This window comes from Cetorhinus maximus, chromosome 31 (genome assembly GCF_964194155.1).
Source record: "Cetorhinus maximus chromosome 31, sCetMax3.hap1.1, whole genome shotgun sequence".
NCBI classification, from domain to species: domain Eukaryota; kingdom Metazoa; phylum Chordata; class Chondrichthyes; order Lamniformes; family Cetorhinidae; genus Cetorhinus; species Cetorhinus maximus.
In genome coordinates, this window is record NC_135909.1 from 17,381 (window position 1) to 35,590 (window position 18,210).

At 52.2% G+C, this 18,210-nt stretch overlaps 1 protein-coding gene across 1 annotated transcript in view; it reads right to left on the reverse strand.

The window, feature by feature from the left end:
* The window catches only part of LOC144670248 (fermitin family homolog 2-like), a gene marked incomplete at its 3' end in the record, with an annotated part of 38,269 nt that overhangs the window by 14,887 nt on the left and 5,172 nt on the right, over positions 1–18,210 (reverse strand). The window contains exons 2-3 of the mRNA XM_078532735.1: positions 12,396–12,549; positions 1,242–1,475 (exon numbers count right to left, since the gene is read on the reverse strand). Coding sequence (XP_078388861.1) covers positions 1,242–1,475; positions 12,396–12,537 — 376 coding nt within the window. The remainder of the gene's footprint in view (positions 1–1,241; positions 1,476–12,395; positions 12,550–18,210) is intronic.

Here is an 18,210-nt window from a genome sequence, read left to right on the forward strand (position 1 = left end):
CTGCCCACACTGCTGCCTCTGACAGCCAACTGTGCTAACGCTGCTCGATGCATCGCCTGGGACCGTCGCTTCATGTCTTGCAGCTGCCTCAACACTTGTCAGACTTTGCAAACAGGTCAAACCAGCTGCTCCACAAGTACCGGAGAGCAGAGGCTAAAAATAATCCGCCCACAGTAACTGGTGTCGATTTGTGGCTAATGGGGCTTTAGGGGTGAGCTGAGGCTCCAGAGTCAGATGGTCAAGACTTGGGTCCATAATCACTCCCAGAGGGTCAGTGCCGAGGGAGCACCGCACTGTCGGAGGGTCAGTGCTGAGGGAGTGCCGCACTGTCGGAGGGTCAGTGCTGAGGGAGTGCCGCACTGTCGGAGGGTCGGTGCTGAGGGAGCGCCGCACTGTCAGAGGGTCGGTGCTGAGGGAGCGCCGCACTGTCAGAGGGTCGGTACTGAGGGAGCGCCGCACTGTCGGAGGGTCAGTACTGAGGGAGTGCCGCACTGTCGGAGGGTCAGTGCCGAGGGAGCGCCCGCACTGTCAGAGGGTCAGTGCTGAGGGAGCCGCACTGTCGGAGGTGCCGTCTTTCAGGATGAGACATTAAACCGAGGCCCCGTCTGCCCTCTCGGGTGGGTGTAAAAGATCCCACGGCCACTATTGGAAGAAGAGCAGGGGGGAGTTCTCCCCGGTGTCCTGGGGCCAATATTTATCCCTCAACCAACATCACTAAAAACAGATGATCTGGGTCATTATCACATTGCTGTTTGTGGGATCTTGCTGTGCCTAAATTGGCTGCTGAGTTTCCTTTCCAGAGGAACGCTGGCAAAAAATAAAAGAACTCATGAAAGCTGCTGGATGAATGTAAATCATTTCCCCAGCTTTACTCCGAAAATAAACATATCCTCTTATGGTCCTGGCGTTGGTCTGGCACGTTCCAAACAACTTCCTTATCTCAGCAACTGCTCAGTGTTGCAAGCTCGAGGGCTCAGTAAACACTCACTGGAGGCTACGTTCTTGCCTTTTCCCCCAGCCTCGAGTGAACTGGCCCTCCAGCCAGACACCCTCTGGGTAAGGGAAGGGTTAGGGGAGGAGAGCAAGAAGAGGGGGGTAAGAGGCGGAGGAGGAGGTGAAGTGGAATCGAGGGAAAGGAGGGGGGGGGGAATAGGGCAGGAAGAGGAGGAGAAGAGGAGAAGAAAGCTGGGCAAGGGGAAGAAACGACGCAGACCGCGAAGCAGAGGGGGAAGAGGACCTACTGAGTATTTTGCAGATGCCAATGATGGACCTGAAGACAGGGCTGGAGAAACTCGCTTTCAGCTTCACTGTCTTCAGGTTGGGTAGCTGGAGTCGTATCGATTTGTGTTGAGGGGTGAAGATGAGCTTGGCGTCGGCCTGGATGCCGCACTTGTCCAGTGTCCAGTTGGTTTTCAGGACCCAGCGTCTTTTCTGTTCCCACCATAGCCCGTGGTCCGACCAGTTCTTCTTAATCTCTGACAGGACGAGAGAGAGAGAAAAACAAATCAAGGTCCTCATTCGATTGGACACTCCTTAAATAAACGGAGCGGTCAAAACCCAACAACTCAATCCCTCGGTCAGCCAGACGGACGGCCTCAACTGGACAGTCGCCATGGGGATCAGCCTGGACTCAAACTCTGCCACGAAACTGTGCTGCCCATGTCCTAACTAGCACTGAGTCACAGCCTGTACTCACTGACCCTGACCCTGTCCAAAACACCTTTACTTAAAAATTCTCATTTTCAAATCCCTCCATGGTCCCCTTTTCCCCCTCCCTATCTCCAGGATTTTCTCCAGCCCCTACAACCCTCCCTATCTCTGTAACCTTCTCCAGCCCCTACAACCCTCCCTATCTCTGTAACCTCCTCCAGCCCCTACAACCCTCCCTATCTCTGTAACCTCCTCCAGCCCCTACAACCCTCCCTATCTCTGTAACCTCCTCCAGCCCTACAGCCCTCCAAGATCTCTGTAACCTCCTCCAGCACCTACAACCCTCCCTATCTCTGTAACTTCCTCCAGCACCTACAACCCTCCCTATCTCTGTAACCTCCTCCAGCACCTACAACCCTCCCTATCTCTGTAACCCCCTCCAGCCCCTACAACCCTCCCTATCTCTGTAACCTCCTCCAACCCCTACAACCCTCCGAGATCTCTGCGCTCCTCCAATCCCGGCCTCTTGAGCATCCCCCGATTCCTATCGCTCCACCATTGGCGGCCGTGCCTTCAGCTGCCTGGGGCCCTGAGCTCTGGAATTCCCTCCCCAAACCTCTCCGCCTCCGTCTCTCTCTATCCTCCTTTAAGACACTCCTTAAAACTGACCTCTGATCAATCTTGGTCACCTGTCCCCAATATCCATTGACTGCCTTGCGATACATAGCTACGTGGTTTTGAGCTGACTGATCTTAGACAAGACGGGTGTAAGATTCACTAAATCAAATTTCAAAGCCTTTGCGCTAGGAAAGTAAAATAAAATCAGGCAATAGAACCAAATCTCAACTGAGTCACACAGTTCTGGGTTCAAATCCAACCTCTTCAACAAAGAAATCAAGTCAGACACTCCACTGCAGTGCTGAGGGAACGCCGCACTGTCGGAGGGTCAGTGCTGAGGGAGCGCCGCACCGTCGGAGGGTCAGTACTGAGGGAGCGCCGCACCGTCGGAGGGTCAGTACTGAGGGAGCGCCGCACCGTCGGAGGGTCAGTGCTGAGGGAGCGCCTCACCGTCAGAAGGTCAGTGCTGAGGGAGCGCCGCACTGTCAGAGGGTCAGCGCTGAGGGAGCGCCACACTGTCGGAGGGTCAGTGCTGAGGGAGTGCCGCACTGTCGGAGGTGCCGTCTTTCAGGATGAGACATTAAACCGAGGCTCTGACTGCCCTTTCGGGTGGGGGTAAAAGATCCCACGGCCACTATTGGAAGAAGAGCAGGGGGGAGTTCTCCCCGGTGTCCTGGGGCCAATATTTATCCCTCAACCAACATCACCAAAAAAAATAAATAAATCTGGGTCATTATCACATTGCTGTTTGTGGGATCTTGCTGTGTGCAAATTGGCCACTGCTTTGCTTACTTTACAAAAGTGACCGCACTTCAGAGAGAACTTCAGTGACTGTGAAAGGCTTTGGGATGTTCGGTGGTCATGAAAGGTGCTACATAAATGCAAGTCTTTCCTTTTCCCAGTGGCTCCGGTTGGGAGTGTATTGTGGGGCGATGACTGGACATGTGGTGACCCCCAAGGCCCAACAGCTTCCTGTCGTTCGCGCCCGCGCCTCAGCGCACGGCGAACGGTCAGTTACCCAGGGGCCCGTGTGGACACTCACTACAGCTCCATCGGGAGTGGACCGATGTGTGGTTCTGGAGGCTGCTCACACAGCGAGTCCACGTCACCCCTTTATCTCGGTTTAAACATGGAAAAGGTTGGGAGGCTGGGTGTGGGTGGGGGGGTGGGGGGGGAAATGCCATCAATAGTAATGAAACTGGCTGCAAAAAGTGCGATAAGTTAGCAATATCTTTTACTCTGTTTGGAGAGCAGGAATGGAGCTGGGAGAATTCCAGTCAACCAGCTGCTGCCTGATATCCCATCGTCCAAAACCCACAATAATCTCCAGGCCCAGCCACACAGCAAGAGGAACAGCGCGACTGTTTAAAGAGGTTATCACACCCGTCAGCAACCAACCCCCCAGGAGTCTTGCAGCGCCCCTCGGAAACCCAAAACTAATCTTGCTCCTATGCCCTCCAGCCTCAACTCTAACAAGCTCCCACACCCTTCTGAGATCTCCACGTTTTCCAACTCCAGCCTCTCGCTCAACCCCAATTTCCATTCTCCACCATTTGGGGGTGTTGAGGGGTCGGGGGGGGTGGTGGGGGGGCAAGTGCCTTCAACCACCTGGAGCCTAAGCTCCAGAATTCCCTCCATACACCTCTCCGTCTCTCCCTCTCTCCCTCCTCCTTAAAACCGACCTCTCTGACCGAGCTTGTGGTCCCCCTGTCCCTAAATATCTCCGCATGTGGCTCGGGGGGTCAGGTTCGGTCTGATTGACCTTCCTGTCAAGCGCCTCGGGGGACCGTTTTACCGGGCTAAAGGCGCTAGATAAATGCAGGTTGTTTGGTTGACATTGGTGATAAAGTGGTGATGGGGAGAATGGCTCGGTATCAGGTGTCCACTCCTGCCGATGGGGGTTGGAAAGGGTGGCGGAACGGGGTTGGGGGAAAGAGGGGTAAGGTTGATCCCCGGTGTATTGCTGATCTGTGGGTGTATGTGTACGTGCTCGGGATGTTTATATATAAAGGTGTGCGTGTCACGCAGGTCGGTGCGCTATTGTAGGCTGGGGCTAACATAGGCCGAGACAGTTCCTGTTTAAAGTAACTGTTTGCGATGTTTCAAACCCACGACGCTGAATATCATCCCACAGCAGGCTTCCGTATGCAGTCTGTTCATTGCTGCTGTTTCACTTCCTCTTCACCCCCCACTAACTACACAAACTTCTGCCTTAGGCTCAAGCAGCCCAGGGGGAGGCCGTTCATCCCATCGTGCCTGTGCTGGCCCTTTGAAAGATCTACCCAATCAGTGCCCACTCCCCCCTCCCCCTCTCTCTCTCTCCCCCACAGTCCTGCAAATTTCTCCTTTTCGAGTATTTATCCGATTCCCCCCTTTTGAAAGTTCCTATTGAATCTACTTCCACCGCCCTTTCAGGCAGCGCCTTCCAGATCACAACAACTCGCTGTGTCAAAAAAAAAACATTCTCCTCATCTCCCCCTCTGGCTCTTTTCCCGATTCTCTTCAATCTGTGTCCCTCTGGTTACCGACCCTCCTGCCACTGGGAACAGTTTCTCCTTATTCACTCGATCCAAACCCTTCCTGATTTTGAACGCTTCGATTCAATCTCCCCCTTAACCTTCTCTGCTCTAAGGAGATGGTTTAGAAGGTTTCACAGTTAATTCTGATGAGCCTCAGTTCAGATGGTAAGGTTTAAAACCTCAGTCAGAAAGAAACAAGAGAGTAATTTTCAGTTCCCCCCAGGGCGTTTCATTACCTCGGGACGTCCCAGAGAGTTTCACAGACAGTGAAGGACTTTTCTTTTTGAAGTGTGGTCACTGTTGTAATGTGGGAAACTCAGCAGCCAATTTATGCACAGCAAGATCCCACAAACAGCAATGTGATAATGACCCAGATCATCTGTTTTTAGTGATGTTGGTTGGGGGATAAATATTGGCCCCAGGACACCGGGGAGAACTCCCCCCTGCTCTTCTTCCAATAGTGGCCGTAGGATCTTTTACCCCCACCCGAGAGGGCAGACGGGGCCTCAGTTTAATGTCTAACCCTGAAAGACGGCACCTCCGACAGTGCGGCGCTCCCTCAGCACTGACCCTCCGACAGTGCGGCACTCCCTCAGTACTGACCCTCCGACAGTGCGGCGCTCCCTCAGCACTGACCCTCCGACAGTGCGGCGCTCCCTCAGCACTGACCCTCCGACAGTGCGGCGCTCCCTCAGCACTGACCCTCCGACAGTGCGGCGCTCCCTCAGCACTGACCCTCCGGCAGCACGGCGCTCCCTCAGCACTGACCCTCCGACAGTGCGGCGCTCCCTCGGCACTGACCCTCCGACAGTGCGGCTCTCCCTCAGCGCTGACCCTCCGACAGTGCGGTGCTCCCTCAGCACTGACCCTCCGACAGTGCGGCGCTCCCTCAGCACTGACCCCCCGACCGCGTGGCGCTTCCTCGGTACTGACCCTGAAAGTGTTGGCCTGGATTTTGTGGCTGAAGTCTCTGGGATGGGAGCTTGAATCTGGGACTGTCAGGCTCAAGGAGGCACTCGGCCAGGGTTCACTCCCAGGGAGGTTTGGCTGCATGGACTATTTCTCCTCAAAACTGCCTGTAGAGCGGGCGCAATGACAGAGGCTCATTCCCTGCATCACAGGTCACCCACGGTGTGCTGGAGGTGGGTAGGGTGACGTACAACACAACATACCCACTAACCATAGGCAAAACACCAGCCTGGTACAATCTGGGAAACCCACCTCCTATTCATCTCCTCCCAGGGATTTTCCTGGGGCCAGGTTCTCCTAGCGTGTTTCAAACCCTGAACATCAGAGTCAAATGGGGGCCAGAAGGCCACAGTGTTTGGGAGGGGGGGGTGGGTGGGGAAAGAGCAGTCTCCCGGCTCTGGTTAACCCCAATCCGGCGGACAGGCTTTCAAAGGTGCAGGGCCAAGAGGAGGATCACGAGTGGTGTATCGAGCTTGTTAAAGGCCGATATGGTCAGAGGCTGACTGCAATTTTTTTTTACTCATTTGTTGACGGTGTGTGGGCGGCGCTGGCTTGGCCAGCATTTATTCCCCGTCCCTAATTGCCCCTTGATGTTGATAGGGGGTTACCATTGAGCAGAAACTGAACTGGACCAACCATGTAAATACTGTGGCTACAAGAGCAGGTCAGAGGCTGGAATCCTGCAGAGAGTAACTCACCTCCTGACTCCCCAAAGCCTGTCCACCATCTACAAGCAGTGAGGTGCCCTTACAGGTGAGGGTGAGGGAGAGAGAGAGAAAGAAAAAGAGGGAGAGAGAGAGAGAGAAAAGGAGAGAGAGAGAAAAGGAGAGAGAGAGAAAAGGAGAGAGAGAAAAACGGAGAGAGAGAGAAAAACGGAGAGAGAGAGAAAAACGGAGAGAGAGAGAAAAGAGTGAGAGAAAAGAGTGAGAGAGAAAAGAGAGAGAGAGAAAAGAGAGAGAAAAGAGTGAGAAAAGAGAGAGAAAAGAGTGAGAGAGAAAAGAGTGAGAGAAAAGAGAGCATGAAAGAGAGAAAAAAAGAGAGTAAGAGAGTAAGAGAAAGAAAGAGAAAGAAAGAGAAAGAAAGAAAGAGAGAGAAAGAGAGAGAATAAGAGAAAGAAAAAAGAAAGAAAGAGAAAGAAAGAAAGAGAAAGAAAGAGAGAGAAAGAAAGAGAGAGAAAGAAAGAGAGAGAAAGAAAGAGAGAGAAAGAAAGAGAGAGAAAGAAAGAGAGAGAAAGAAAGAGAGAGAAAGAAAGAGAGAGAAAGAAAGAGAGTAAGAGAAAGAAAAAAGGAAGAGAAAGAAAGAGAGAGAAAGAAAGAGAGTAAGAGAAAGAAAAAAGGAAGAGAAAGAAAGAGAAAGAAAGAGAGAGAAAGAAAGAGAGAAAGAGAGAGAGAGAGAGAAGTGAGAGGACACCCCAAGATGGAGGGACCCTTTCCCCAACTTTTAAATTTTAATATAATTTTTAAAAATGCCCTTAGTAACCGGACTGTAATTGTGGGAATGTGGGAGCCCCAGATCAGCCTGTGAGTATAGCTAGTCAGACAGGCAAGGGGCTCACAAAACCTGCCTGGTGCACTGACCGCGCCCCCCACCCCTGCCCCCCACCCCCCAAAACACCCACATGTGGGAGGCCTCCTCCAGGCAGCTGACACCTCGGGGTGGCGGGGGGAGGGGGTGGGGGTGGCGGGGGGAGGGGGTGGGGGTGGGGGGGGCGTGGAATAATGGCACAGGGCACCAGGAAAATTCCAGTCAGCCTCTGACGATATCGGCCTTGAACAGGCTCAATTGGCCGCTCGTGGGGAAACGGCTTGGGACGGGGTGATGACAGGAGAGCAGCAGGCTGGCTGGCTGTCTGTCTGGCTGGGTGGCTGAGTGGCTGGCTAGGCCTGTCCACTTCCATCCCCCCCCCGCCCCAGGGTGTCCCTGACAAAGTGTCGTTGTCCGGAGTGGAGGCCAGCCTGTGGGAGTAACTGAGCCTGACGGTAGTAGGCCCGGCCCTGTGCTGATGCTCCCCCTCAATGGGCTGGAGTTGGAAGATCACTTTAACTGCAAAGTGTAGCTGCAGGGTGCAAATTCCTCAGCCTGTTTGCTAATGACAGGAGGCTGGGTTTGGAGACGAGACGAGACAAAACAACCACCCTCAACTCCCACGTCTGATCGACTCACCAACTCGAAGGATCTCAGATCATCTTTTGATTTCTTCTCTCTCCTCTCCCCAAGCTGGGCTTTTGGACTCCAACCCCCACCCCCGACAACCCCACACACCAGCACCTTACATAACGGCTACTGCACTGATGAGTCAGTGAGTTGGGGGTCCTGTAATGGACATGTCAGGACACGTGCACTTGCCACTAAGCAATCCATCTAAAATTCTTATTTGTGTCCACCCCACATTCCCCCCACACCCTCCTTGTTAAAGGCGCCGCCCAGTGAGCTACACAGACCAGGAAAGATCCTTGTGGTCAAATCCCTCCACAGCCTCACCCCATCCCTATCTCTTCCAGCCCCGAAACAACCTAACCTCCTCCAGCTCTTACACCCTCTGCCTATCTCTATAATCTCCTCCAGCCCCTACAACCCTCCCTATCTCTGTAACCTCCTCCAGCCCCTACAACCCTCCCTATCTCTGTAACCTCCTCCAGCCCCTACAACCCTCCCTATCTCTGTAACCTCCTCCAGCCCCTACAACCCTCCCTATCTCTGTAACCTCCTCCAGCCCCTACAACCCTCTCTATCTCTGTAACCTCCTCCAGCCCCTACAACCCTCCCTATCTCTGTAACCTCCTCTAGCCCCTACAACCCTCTGCCTATCTCTGTAACCTCCTCCAGCCCCTACAACCCTCCCTATCTCTGTAACCTCCTCCAGCCCCTACAACCCTCCCTATCTCTATAATCTCCTCCAGCCCCTACAACCTGCCCTATCTCTGTAACCTCCTCCAGCCCCTACAACCCTCTGCCTATCTCTATAATCTCCTCCAGCCCCTACAACCTGCCCTATCTCTGTAACCTCCTCCAGCCCTTACACCCTCTGCCTATCTCTATAACCCTCCGAGATCTCTGCACTCCTCCAATTCCGGCCTCTTGAGCATCCCGATTTCCATCACTCCACCATTGGCGGCCGTGCCTTCAGCTGCCTGGGGCCCTGAGCTCTGGAATTCCCTCCCTAAACCTCTGCGCCTCTCTCTGTCTTTAAGACGCTCCTTAAAACCTACCTCTCTGGCTGAGCTTTTGTCCCTAATATCTCCTCGTGTGTCTCAGGGTCAGATTGCGTCTGATTGACGTTCCTGTGAAGCGCCTCGGGGAGGTTTTACTGGATTAAGGGTGCTATACTGGTCTGTGGTTGTTTGGAGCGACAGGTTTGGGGGGGGTCACAAATTGACCTCGCTCCAAAGCAGGCAAGGGGGGAGAAAGAAGAAACGGTCCTGTTACTGATACCTCTCCGGTCGCCCCTCGCTGGAGTGCGTGTGCTGGGAGAACGCAACCGGGCTCCTCTCCGAGTCTGTCGGCCGACAGAATTCCCCGTCTTGGCCTCTTTGAGTAAGGCACTGGAGTGGGGTCAGGGGTTAGGGGAGATCCATGGGGGGGCCACGGAGAGGCAGCAGGAGGGAGGGGAGGGAATCGGAGTCCACGGGCGACAAGGTGGGCTGGAATGTTCGAGCAAAGAGCGATTATTGACTGTTCCAGATTGTCAAATGCCAAGGACCTAAGCTGACTGCCACTGTTGAGAAACTATGCCACCAATGCACAGTATTGTCAAACCTCCTTTCCTGGTAACTGGGCAGGCCCGATGAATCATGTAATTTCCCCTCCTACAGGTATTTTTTCTGGAACTCAAACCTGGTTGTCACCACTTCCTGAATGAGCTCACCTCACTCATGGAATCATAGGAGGGCCACAGCGTAGAAGGGAGACCATTCTGCCCATCGTCTCTGTGCTGGGTCTCCGAATGAGCAATTCATCTCGTGCCACTACCCCCCCGCCTTCTCCCTCTAACCCTGCACTTTCCTCCTCTTCAAGGAACGATCCAATTTCCTCTTGAATGCCTCGATTGAACCTGCCTCCACTACTCTGTCAGGCAGTGCATTCCAGATCCTGACCACTCGCTGTGTGAAAATCGTTTCCCCTCCTGTCTCCATTGCTTCTTTTGCCAATTACCTTAAACCTGTGCCCTCTCGTTCTCGATCCTTCCGCCAATGGGAACAGTTTCTCCCTACCTACTGTGTCCTGACCCCTCGTGATTTTGAGTACCTCTACCAAACCTCCTCTCAACCTCCTCTTCCCCAAGGAGAACAGTCCCAACTTCTCCAATAGATCCTCACCACTGACTTTCCTCATCCCCAGAACCATTCTCGTGAGTGTCTCAAAAGGATTTCGTAAAGGTGTTCATTAAACAGAGAGAGGGGGGGAAATAATCACCCTTTCAACACATTAGACCTACTAATTCAAGAATCCTAGCAATTGAATCAAATTAACCAGCCCCTACTATATACCCCAAGCTCCTCTTCCCGTCTCAGGCTCTGTCCCAAATGAAGGCCCATTCCAGCCGCAAAATGGCCGAGGTCTCTTCTGTGAGAGAAGATGGCTCCCAGTTTGGAAAAGCAGGGTGTGCTAGCTTCCTCCGCCCCGTTTAGCTCAGTTTCTGCTGCAAGTCTGGAGGCCTGCCCTCCCCCCACCCACCCCCCCACCAACCCCCTCCCACTCCCCCGACTGCTGTGCGCTCAGTTACCGAGTTTCCCCACGTGACTGCCAACAAAAGGCGCTGTCACTTCCTGCTCTGGTTTGCATCTCACTCATCTGCTATGTCAGAGGCTGACCCAACCACATCCTTCCGCATCAGCGAAAAGTGCAAGAGAAGAGAGCGTGGCCAATTTCCGTTAGCGGGGCCCAAGGGAGCTTCGAAACGAAAGACTTAGAAGCACCGGCCCCGGACTAAAATAGACCTCGCACCGCACCACATAAACAGTTGCACTGCTGAACTCCCAACTCAACAGCGGTGACCTCACTGCCCTCTCACACATGTTTCCTGAAGCCAGGGTTGTCTGCTTTCCCGTGCACTCTACCCCCCCCAACCCCAGCAACGTAGGAGACCATTCAGCCCCTCCAGTCTGTCCCACCATTCAGTGAGGTCATGCTTGATCCGTGACTTAACTTCATACACCCTTTGCCTCAAATCCCTTAATACCTCTGGGTTAACCAAAGTCTCTCCATCACGACACATTTAGAAGCAGCAACTGACCAATCGCCATTTCTGGCAGAGAGTCCCAAATTCCTCCCCACCCTTTGCGTGTGGAAGTGTTTCCTAATCTCGCTCCTGAAAAGGCCTGGCTCTCATCTTTAGATTCTGCCCCCTTCGTCTGAGGCTCCCCCAACCAGCGGGAGTAGTTTCTCTATATCTACCCTAGTCAGTTCCCCTTAATATATCTCTTTGGAGTGTCTTGGATCAAATCACCCCTCCACCTTCGAAACTCCCAGGAGTACAACCCAAGTTGGTCTCATCTCATTTGAACCCACCCCTCCCCCATTTGAAAATGTGCAAACTTCAAGAAATCCCGGGAAGGCCGCACTATCTTGTGCATCTGGAAGAGTTCGGTCGCCCACCTCTACTCATCTGTCCCCTCCACAACCCCCAAGACATCGCAAAACCTTCTACAGCTAATGACCCTGATTCCATTTGGCGCTTGGCAATGGGCTGAAATTAATGTCCGGGCCAAAGGGTTGCTAACTTACAGGCTGACCTCACGAACTACAGTGGTTCTGACTCATACTATAGCACACACACCGAGAGCACAGTCAATGCTTGCATTTTCTTCCGACATGGGTTAGAATCATACAAGGGAGGCCAGTTGGTCCTTCATGACTGTGCTGGCCCTCTGAAAGAGCTATCCAATTAGTCCCACTTCCCAGCATTAGGTAGTCAGCAGCAATGGAACCCTTTCAGATGGTCCTCTCCCTGTTCCAGAGGCAACTAGAGCAACAGAGGCTGAGGCTAACCAACTTGGGGCAGACCAGGATCAACGGTTGGGATCTTCACCGTCTTAATGGTGGGGAGGCGTTGGCGGAGTGGTATTATCACTGGACTAATCTTCCAGAGACCCAGGGTAATGCTCTGGGAACTTGGGTTCGAATCCCACCATGGATTCAATAAAAATCTAGAATTAAATGTCTAATGATGACCATGAAACCATTGTTAATTGTTGTAAAAACCCATCTGGTTCACTAATGTCCCTTTAGGGAAGGAAATCTGCTGTCCTTACCTGGTCTGGCCTACATGTGACTCCAGACCAACAGCAATGTGGTTGACTCTTAAAATGCCCCTTAAAAGCAATTAGGGATAGGCAATAAACAGCCAGCGATGCCCACATCCCATGAATTAAAAAAAAAGAATCAACTTGGGCATCAGTGGGCTTCTCCTTAGTGTCCTTCCTGAGTTGGTTCATGGGCTAAGATCATAGCGAGTGACTTCACCCCCCCGCCCCCCCCCAATCAGTGTCAAACTTTGTTGAATCACAGCTCAGTACTTACTGACTGAACTCTGGCGAGGATGAAAGAGTGTAGCTAACACTCAAGGACGCGACATCACGCAGGTTGACCGGGCAGCTAAAGTGGCAAATGAAGTTTGACAGGAGGATTATTTGAGCTCACCAATTTTTTCCACCAGTTGCAGGATGACGCCACCGATGTGCATGTCCCCCGTCACCCTCAGTGTGATCGGATCCGCTTCGGGACCCAGTTCTTCCACCTCAATCTTCAGCTCCCATGACGCGTCGATGCCAGCCAGTGCCATCTTTCAACATTCCTGTCGACAACAAGGGGCAGCCAGTGAGTCAAACGCACTTTGCAGGTAGACATTGGAATTGATACAGTGAGAGGTGAGGGAGGGAGGGAGGGAGGGAGGGTGGGAAAGGCTGCATAAAACACTAGTTAGGCCGCAGCTGGAGTACTGCACGCAGTTCTGGTCGCCACACTATATAGGAAGGATGTGATTGCGCTGGAGAGGAGATTCACCAGGATGGGAGCATTTCAGCTATGAAGAGAGACTGGATAGGCTAGGGTTGTTTCCCTCAGAGCGGAGAAGACTGAGTTGCAGGGGGGGGACCTGATAGAGGGATACAAAATTATGAGGGGCATAGATAGGAAGAAACTTTTCCCCTGAGCAGAGGTGTCAATAACCGGGGAGGGGGGCGGGGGGGGGGGGGGGGGGCATCAATTTAAGGTAGGGGGCAGGAGGTTTAGAGGGGATTTGAGGAATATGTTTTTCACCCAGAGGGTGGTTGGAATCTAGAACACACTGCCTGAGGGGGTGGTAGAGACAGGAACCCTGACAGCATTTAGAGGAGCACTTGAAAAGGCTATGCATACAGGGCTAAGTGCTAGAAAATAGGATTAGAATTGATAGGTGCTTGATGGCCGGCACGGACACGATGGGCCAAAGGGCCTGTTTCTGTGCTGTATTATCAGCCATGATTGAATGGCGGAGCAGACTCGATGGGCCGATTAGCCTAATTTCTGCTCCTATGTCTTATAACGATGACGAAGAGTTGCTGATTCCTGGGAGGAAGGTGTTTGTCTTATGAGGAAAGGTTGAGCGGGTTGGGCCTGTACCCATTGGCGTTTAGAACAACGAGAGGTGGTCTTACTGAAACGTACAAGATCCTGCAAGGGGGCGGGGGTGGGGGGGTTTGACAGGGTGGATGCTGAGAGGATGTCTCTCCTCATGGGGGGAATCTAAAACGAGGGGGGCACAGTTTCACAATAAGGGGTCTTCCATTGAAGATGAGGGGAAGAGGAGGAATTTCTTCTCTCAGAGGGCTGGGTTTGACTCTGTGCCTCTGCTCCTGGTAGGTGCCAGAGTGCCCCACGCTACTATCAGCTTCCGAGAGGAGAGGGCAGAAATTTACAGGGCGGGAAACTAAGGGGAGAGCGACACAGTGGAACATAGAGAATGCAGATCCACGCCCTCAATTCCTCCAGGTTCCTGACTTCCTAATCCTCGTTGCTTTGCTGAGCTGGAGGACGGAACAGAGGCGAGATGCAGAGCATCCTACAGCCCGGGGGGAGGCCATTCAGCCCATTGTGCCTGTGCCAGCTCTTTGAAAGAGCTGTCCATTTCGTCGCACTCCCCCACAACCCCTGCTCTTCTCCCTCGACCTTGCAAATTTTTCCCCTTGGGAGTATTTATCTGATTCTCAATTCCTATCGAAACTTCCATTACCCTTTCATGCAGCGTGTTCTATCGCACGTCTCCAACGTTCCTTGGGATGATCCAAGGTTGTAAGGAGGCGCCAGGTAAATGCGAATCTTTCCTTCTTTCACCAGGGGTTGGGACCATCCCTGCCCTTTCCCCACTGGGCACACATGCACACACAACAACAAATTAGTCCATGCTCCTCCAACCTATACCCATTGGTTCTGCTCCCCTGTCTGCCTGTCACATTGTGTACTGGTGATCTGACCAAGGGCAGGTCTTCAGCTCATTCCTCCACGCCTCGCGGTCTTGCGTCTTCCTCTTCAGCTGCGTGCAGGTTCCCCCTCATTTTTCAACTTCATTGTGCTATCATACAGGGGGAAGGATACACGAGGGGGTTTTCCCCTCACCTCCCTCACGCGCGCTGAAAGGAAACACAAGCCCTCTTCGCGAAGGATCCTCCCTCCGCCTGTTTGCGCTGTTGTCCCTCGGGGGAATCCAGCTCTTCTGCCATCACCACCGAAATTTCGCTGGTTCCACTGTTGACCGTGGCTTGCAACCCTGAGCGTGTTGGCCTTTATTCCAAAGGGGGTTGGAGTAGAGGAATAAGGAAGTCTAGCCACAGTTGTACAGGGTTTTGGTGAGACCACGCCTGGAATAGTGCGTGCAGTTTTGGCTTCCATATCTAAGGGAGGACACGTTTGCATTGGAGGCAGCTCAGTGATGGTTCACTAGATTGGTCCCTGGACTGAGGGGGGATGTCCTGTGATGACAGGCTGAGCAAATTGGGTCCATTTTCTCTGGAGTTTAGCAGAACCAGAGGAGATCTCATTGCAACCTACAAGACCCTGGAGGGGGCTTGGAAGGGTGGACGCGAAAAGATTGTTCCCGCTGGTCGGGGGACCTAAAACACAGCCTGGGGATAAGCGGCCGATCATTTAGGACTGAGGTGAGGGGCAATTTCTTCACTCAAAGGGTTATGAATCTTTGGAATTCTCTACCCAAGGGAGCTATGGATGCTCCATCGTTGAATATATTTAAGGCCAAGATAGATTTTTGGTCTCATAGGGAACTATGGGGAGAGGGTGGGAAAGTGCAGCTGAAGTCCGAGATCAGTCATGATTGTACTGAATGGTGGGGTAGGCTCAATGGGCTGAATGGTCCACTCCTGCTCCTAGTTCTTGTATGTATGGGGTTCTTACCTGAGCTTGGGGGCAAGAGGGCGGAGAGGGCCACGCCAAGCGGCCCTGCTCTTTTAGTTACTTCAATTAAAATCGCTAGTATTAAAAGTCCGTCTGGAGATCCCGGGATAGCTCAAACATCGCAGCCTGTGCGGCTTTTCCTCCTGTGAACCCTCAGCAGGAGGTCAGGGACACCCTCAGATCCAGTGTAAACTGTGCAGCTGAATTACATCCGCTTCTGTTTATGATCTTGATAAAGAGTAAACACTGGGATTTAATTGTTTTCTGTATTTTATTATCCAGGCGTGACTTTGATTGCCAATGGCGTGTCACACATCAAACACAAAAGCGACAGCGACAGAAGCCAATAGAGTTCCACACAAACACTGGTGTGAAGTGTTCCGCACTGGGCATATTTGTAGTTCGGACTTCACCCTGTCGTTAATCACCTCTCCCCTGTAGAATCCACTCCTTTTCAAAGAGCGGCTTGCGTTACAAAAGGTGCCCTTCACAACAGGAGAACAAGGAGAGCGTTGGTCATAGACAGGAAGTAACGATGAGTGATGAGACTGGGCTGGGGGCAGTCACGGTAAAAGAGGCAGAAGCAGAGACAGTGAGCAAAGGTCAGGAAGGAAGAAGAACGAGCTTTCACTTTCTCGCACTTTTCACATCCTCAGGATGCCCCCAAAGTGCTTCACACTCAACGAAGTACCTTTTGAAGTACAGTCACTGTTGTAATATAGGAATTGCAGCAGCCAATTTGCGCACAGCAAGCTCCCACAAACAGCAATGTGACGATGACCCAGATCATCTGTTTTTTCAGTGATGTTGGGTGAGGGATAAATATTGGCCCCAGGACACCGGGGAGAACTCCCCCCTGCTCTTCTTCCAATAGTGGCCGTGGGATCTTTAACACCCACTCAGGAGGGCAGACGGGGCCTTGGTTTAATGTCTCATCCTGAAAGACAGCATCTCTGACAGTGTGGTACTCCCTCAGCGCTGACCCTCCGACAGCGCAGCGCTCCCTCAGCACCCGAATTGGGACCGTCAGTCTGCATTTTATGGTGAACCCTCCAGAGCAGAGGGGGTGGGTTGACCTCACATCTTTATGATCAAAGGGAGATGGGGGGGACGATGATGAAGTTTAGATAGAGATGCACAGGGGAACCAGGGATCAGATGGGATAGGCTAGTGAGCGGCCGGGGGGGTGGGGAAGAGCTGATGGTTCACCTAGGTCTAATGGGATAGCCCTTCAAAAAAACATGATGGGCTGAGTGGCCTCCTTCTATCCTCTGTGACTCTAAGATGCAAGCTGTCCCGATGATGCAGTGAATGTGAAATTGGAGGCTCAGCTCAGTATGGAGTATTGTTAACTAGTGAAACGCCGCAGCGAATCAGTGCTGGGGCTCAACTACTTACAATCTATATTAGTGACTTGGATGAAGGCACAGGCTGTATTGTAGCCAAACTTGCTGATGATACAAACATAGGAAGGAGATCAAGCGGTGAGGAAGATATAGAGTCTGCACAGGGATGTAGGTAAGTGAGTGGGTAAGAAATTGTCAGATGGAGTTTAACGTGGGAAAATGTGAGGTTGTCCACTTTGGCAGGAAGAATAGGAGAGCAGATTATTATTTAAACGGAGGGAGACGGCAGAATGTTGTGGTGCAGAGGGATCTGGGTGTCCTGGTACACGAATCACAAAATAGCAGCAAGCCTGCACAGCAAGTAGTGAGGAAGGTAAGTGGCCTTCATTGCTAGGGGAATGGAATATAAAAGTGGGGAAGTCTTGCTACAAGTGTTGGTGAGACTGCACCTGGAGCACTGTGCACAGTTTTGGTGTCCTTGTTTAAGGAGGGATAGACTCGCTCTGGAGGCCATTCAGAGAAGGTTCACTCGGCTGATTCCCGGGATGAAGGGGGTTTGTCTTGTGAAGAAAGGTTGAGCAGGTTGGGCCCTGTACCCATTGGAGTTTAGAAGAATGAGAGGTGATCTTATTGAAACATATAAATGTCCTGAGGGGAGGGGGCTTAACAGGGTGGATGCTGGGAGGATGTGGGGGAAATCTAGAACTAGGGGCACAGGTTCAGAACAAGGGGTCTCCCATTTAAGATGGAAGTGAAGAGGAACGTCTTCTCTCAGAGTCTTTAATCTGTGGAATTCTGTTCCCCAGGCAGCAGGGAGGCTAGGTTATTGCATGTATTCAAGACGGAGTTAGACAGACTCTTCATCAAGACAGTCAAGGATTATAGAAAACAGGCTGGAAAGTGGAGTAAAGGCCGCATTATTCAGATCAGCTGTGATAAGATTGAATGGTAGTATAAGCTTGAGGGGCCTATTTCTGCTCTTAATTCTCATTATCTTATGATAATTGTATATTATTTGTATGTAATTGTATACAGGCTGTTGGCATTAACTGATGATTAATTGAATACCTCTCGCATAACTCTGTAAATAAAGAGTCTGTAAACATTGGCTCCAGTTCCATCCTTCAGCAACTGGCTTTCTGGAATGTCCACCATTAACAAGGCACAAGTCAGGAGTGTGATGGAATACTCCCCACTTGCCTGGATGAGTGCAGCTCCCACAACACTCGAGAAGCTCAACACCATCCAGGACAAAGCAGCCCCGCTTGATTGGCACCAGATCCACAAACATTCACTCCCTCCACCACCGACGCACAGTAGCAGCAGTGTGTGTACCATCTACAAGATGCAATGCAGCAACTCACCAAGGCTCCTTAGACAGCACCTTCCAAACCTACGACCACTACCACCTAGAAGGACAAGGGCAGCAGACGCATGGAAACACCAGCGCCTGGAAGTTCCCCCTCCGAGTCACTCACCATCCTGACTTGGAAATATATCGGCCGTTCCTTCACTGTCGCTGGGTCAAAATCCTGGAACTCCCTCCCTAACAGCACTGTGGGTGTACCTACACCACAGGGACTGCAGCGGTTCAGTAAGACAGCTCACCCCCACCTTCTCAAGGGGCAATTAGGGATGGGCAATAAATGCTGGGCCCAGCCAGCGAAGCCCACATCCCATGAATGAATTAAAAATAAATAGAACACAGGCCACTAGGAAGGCAC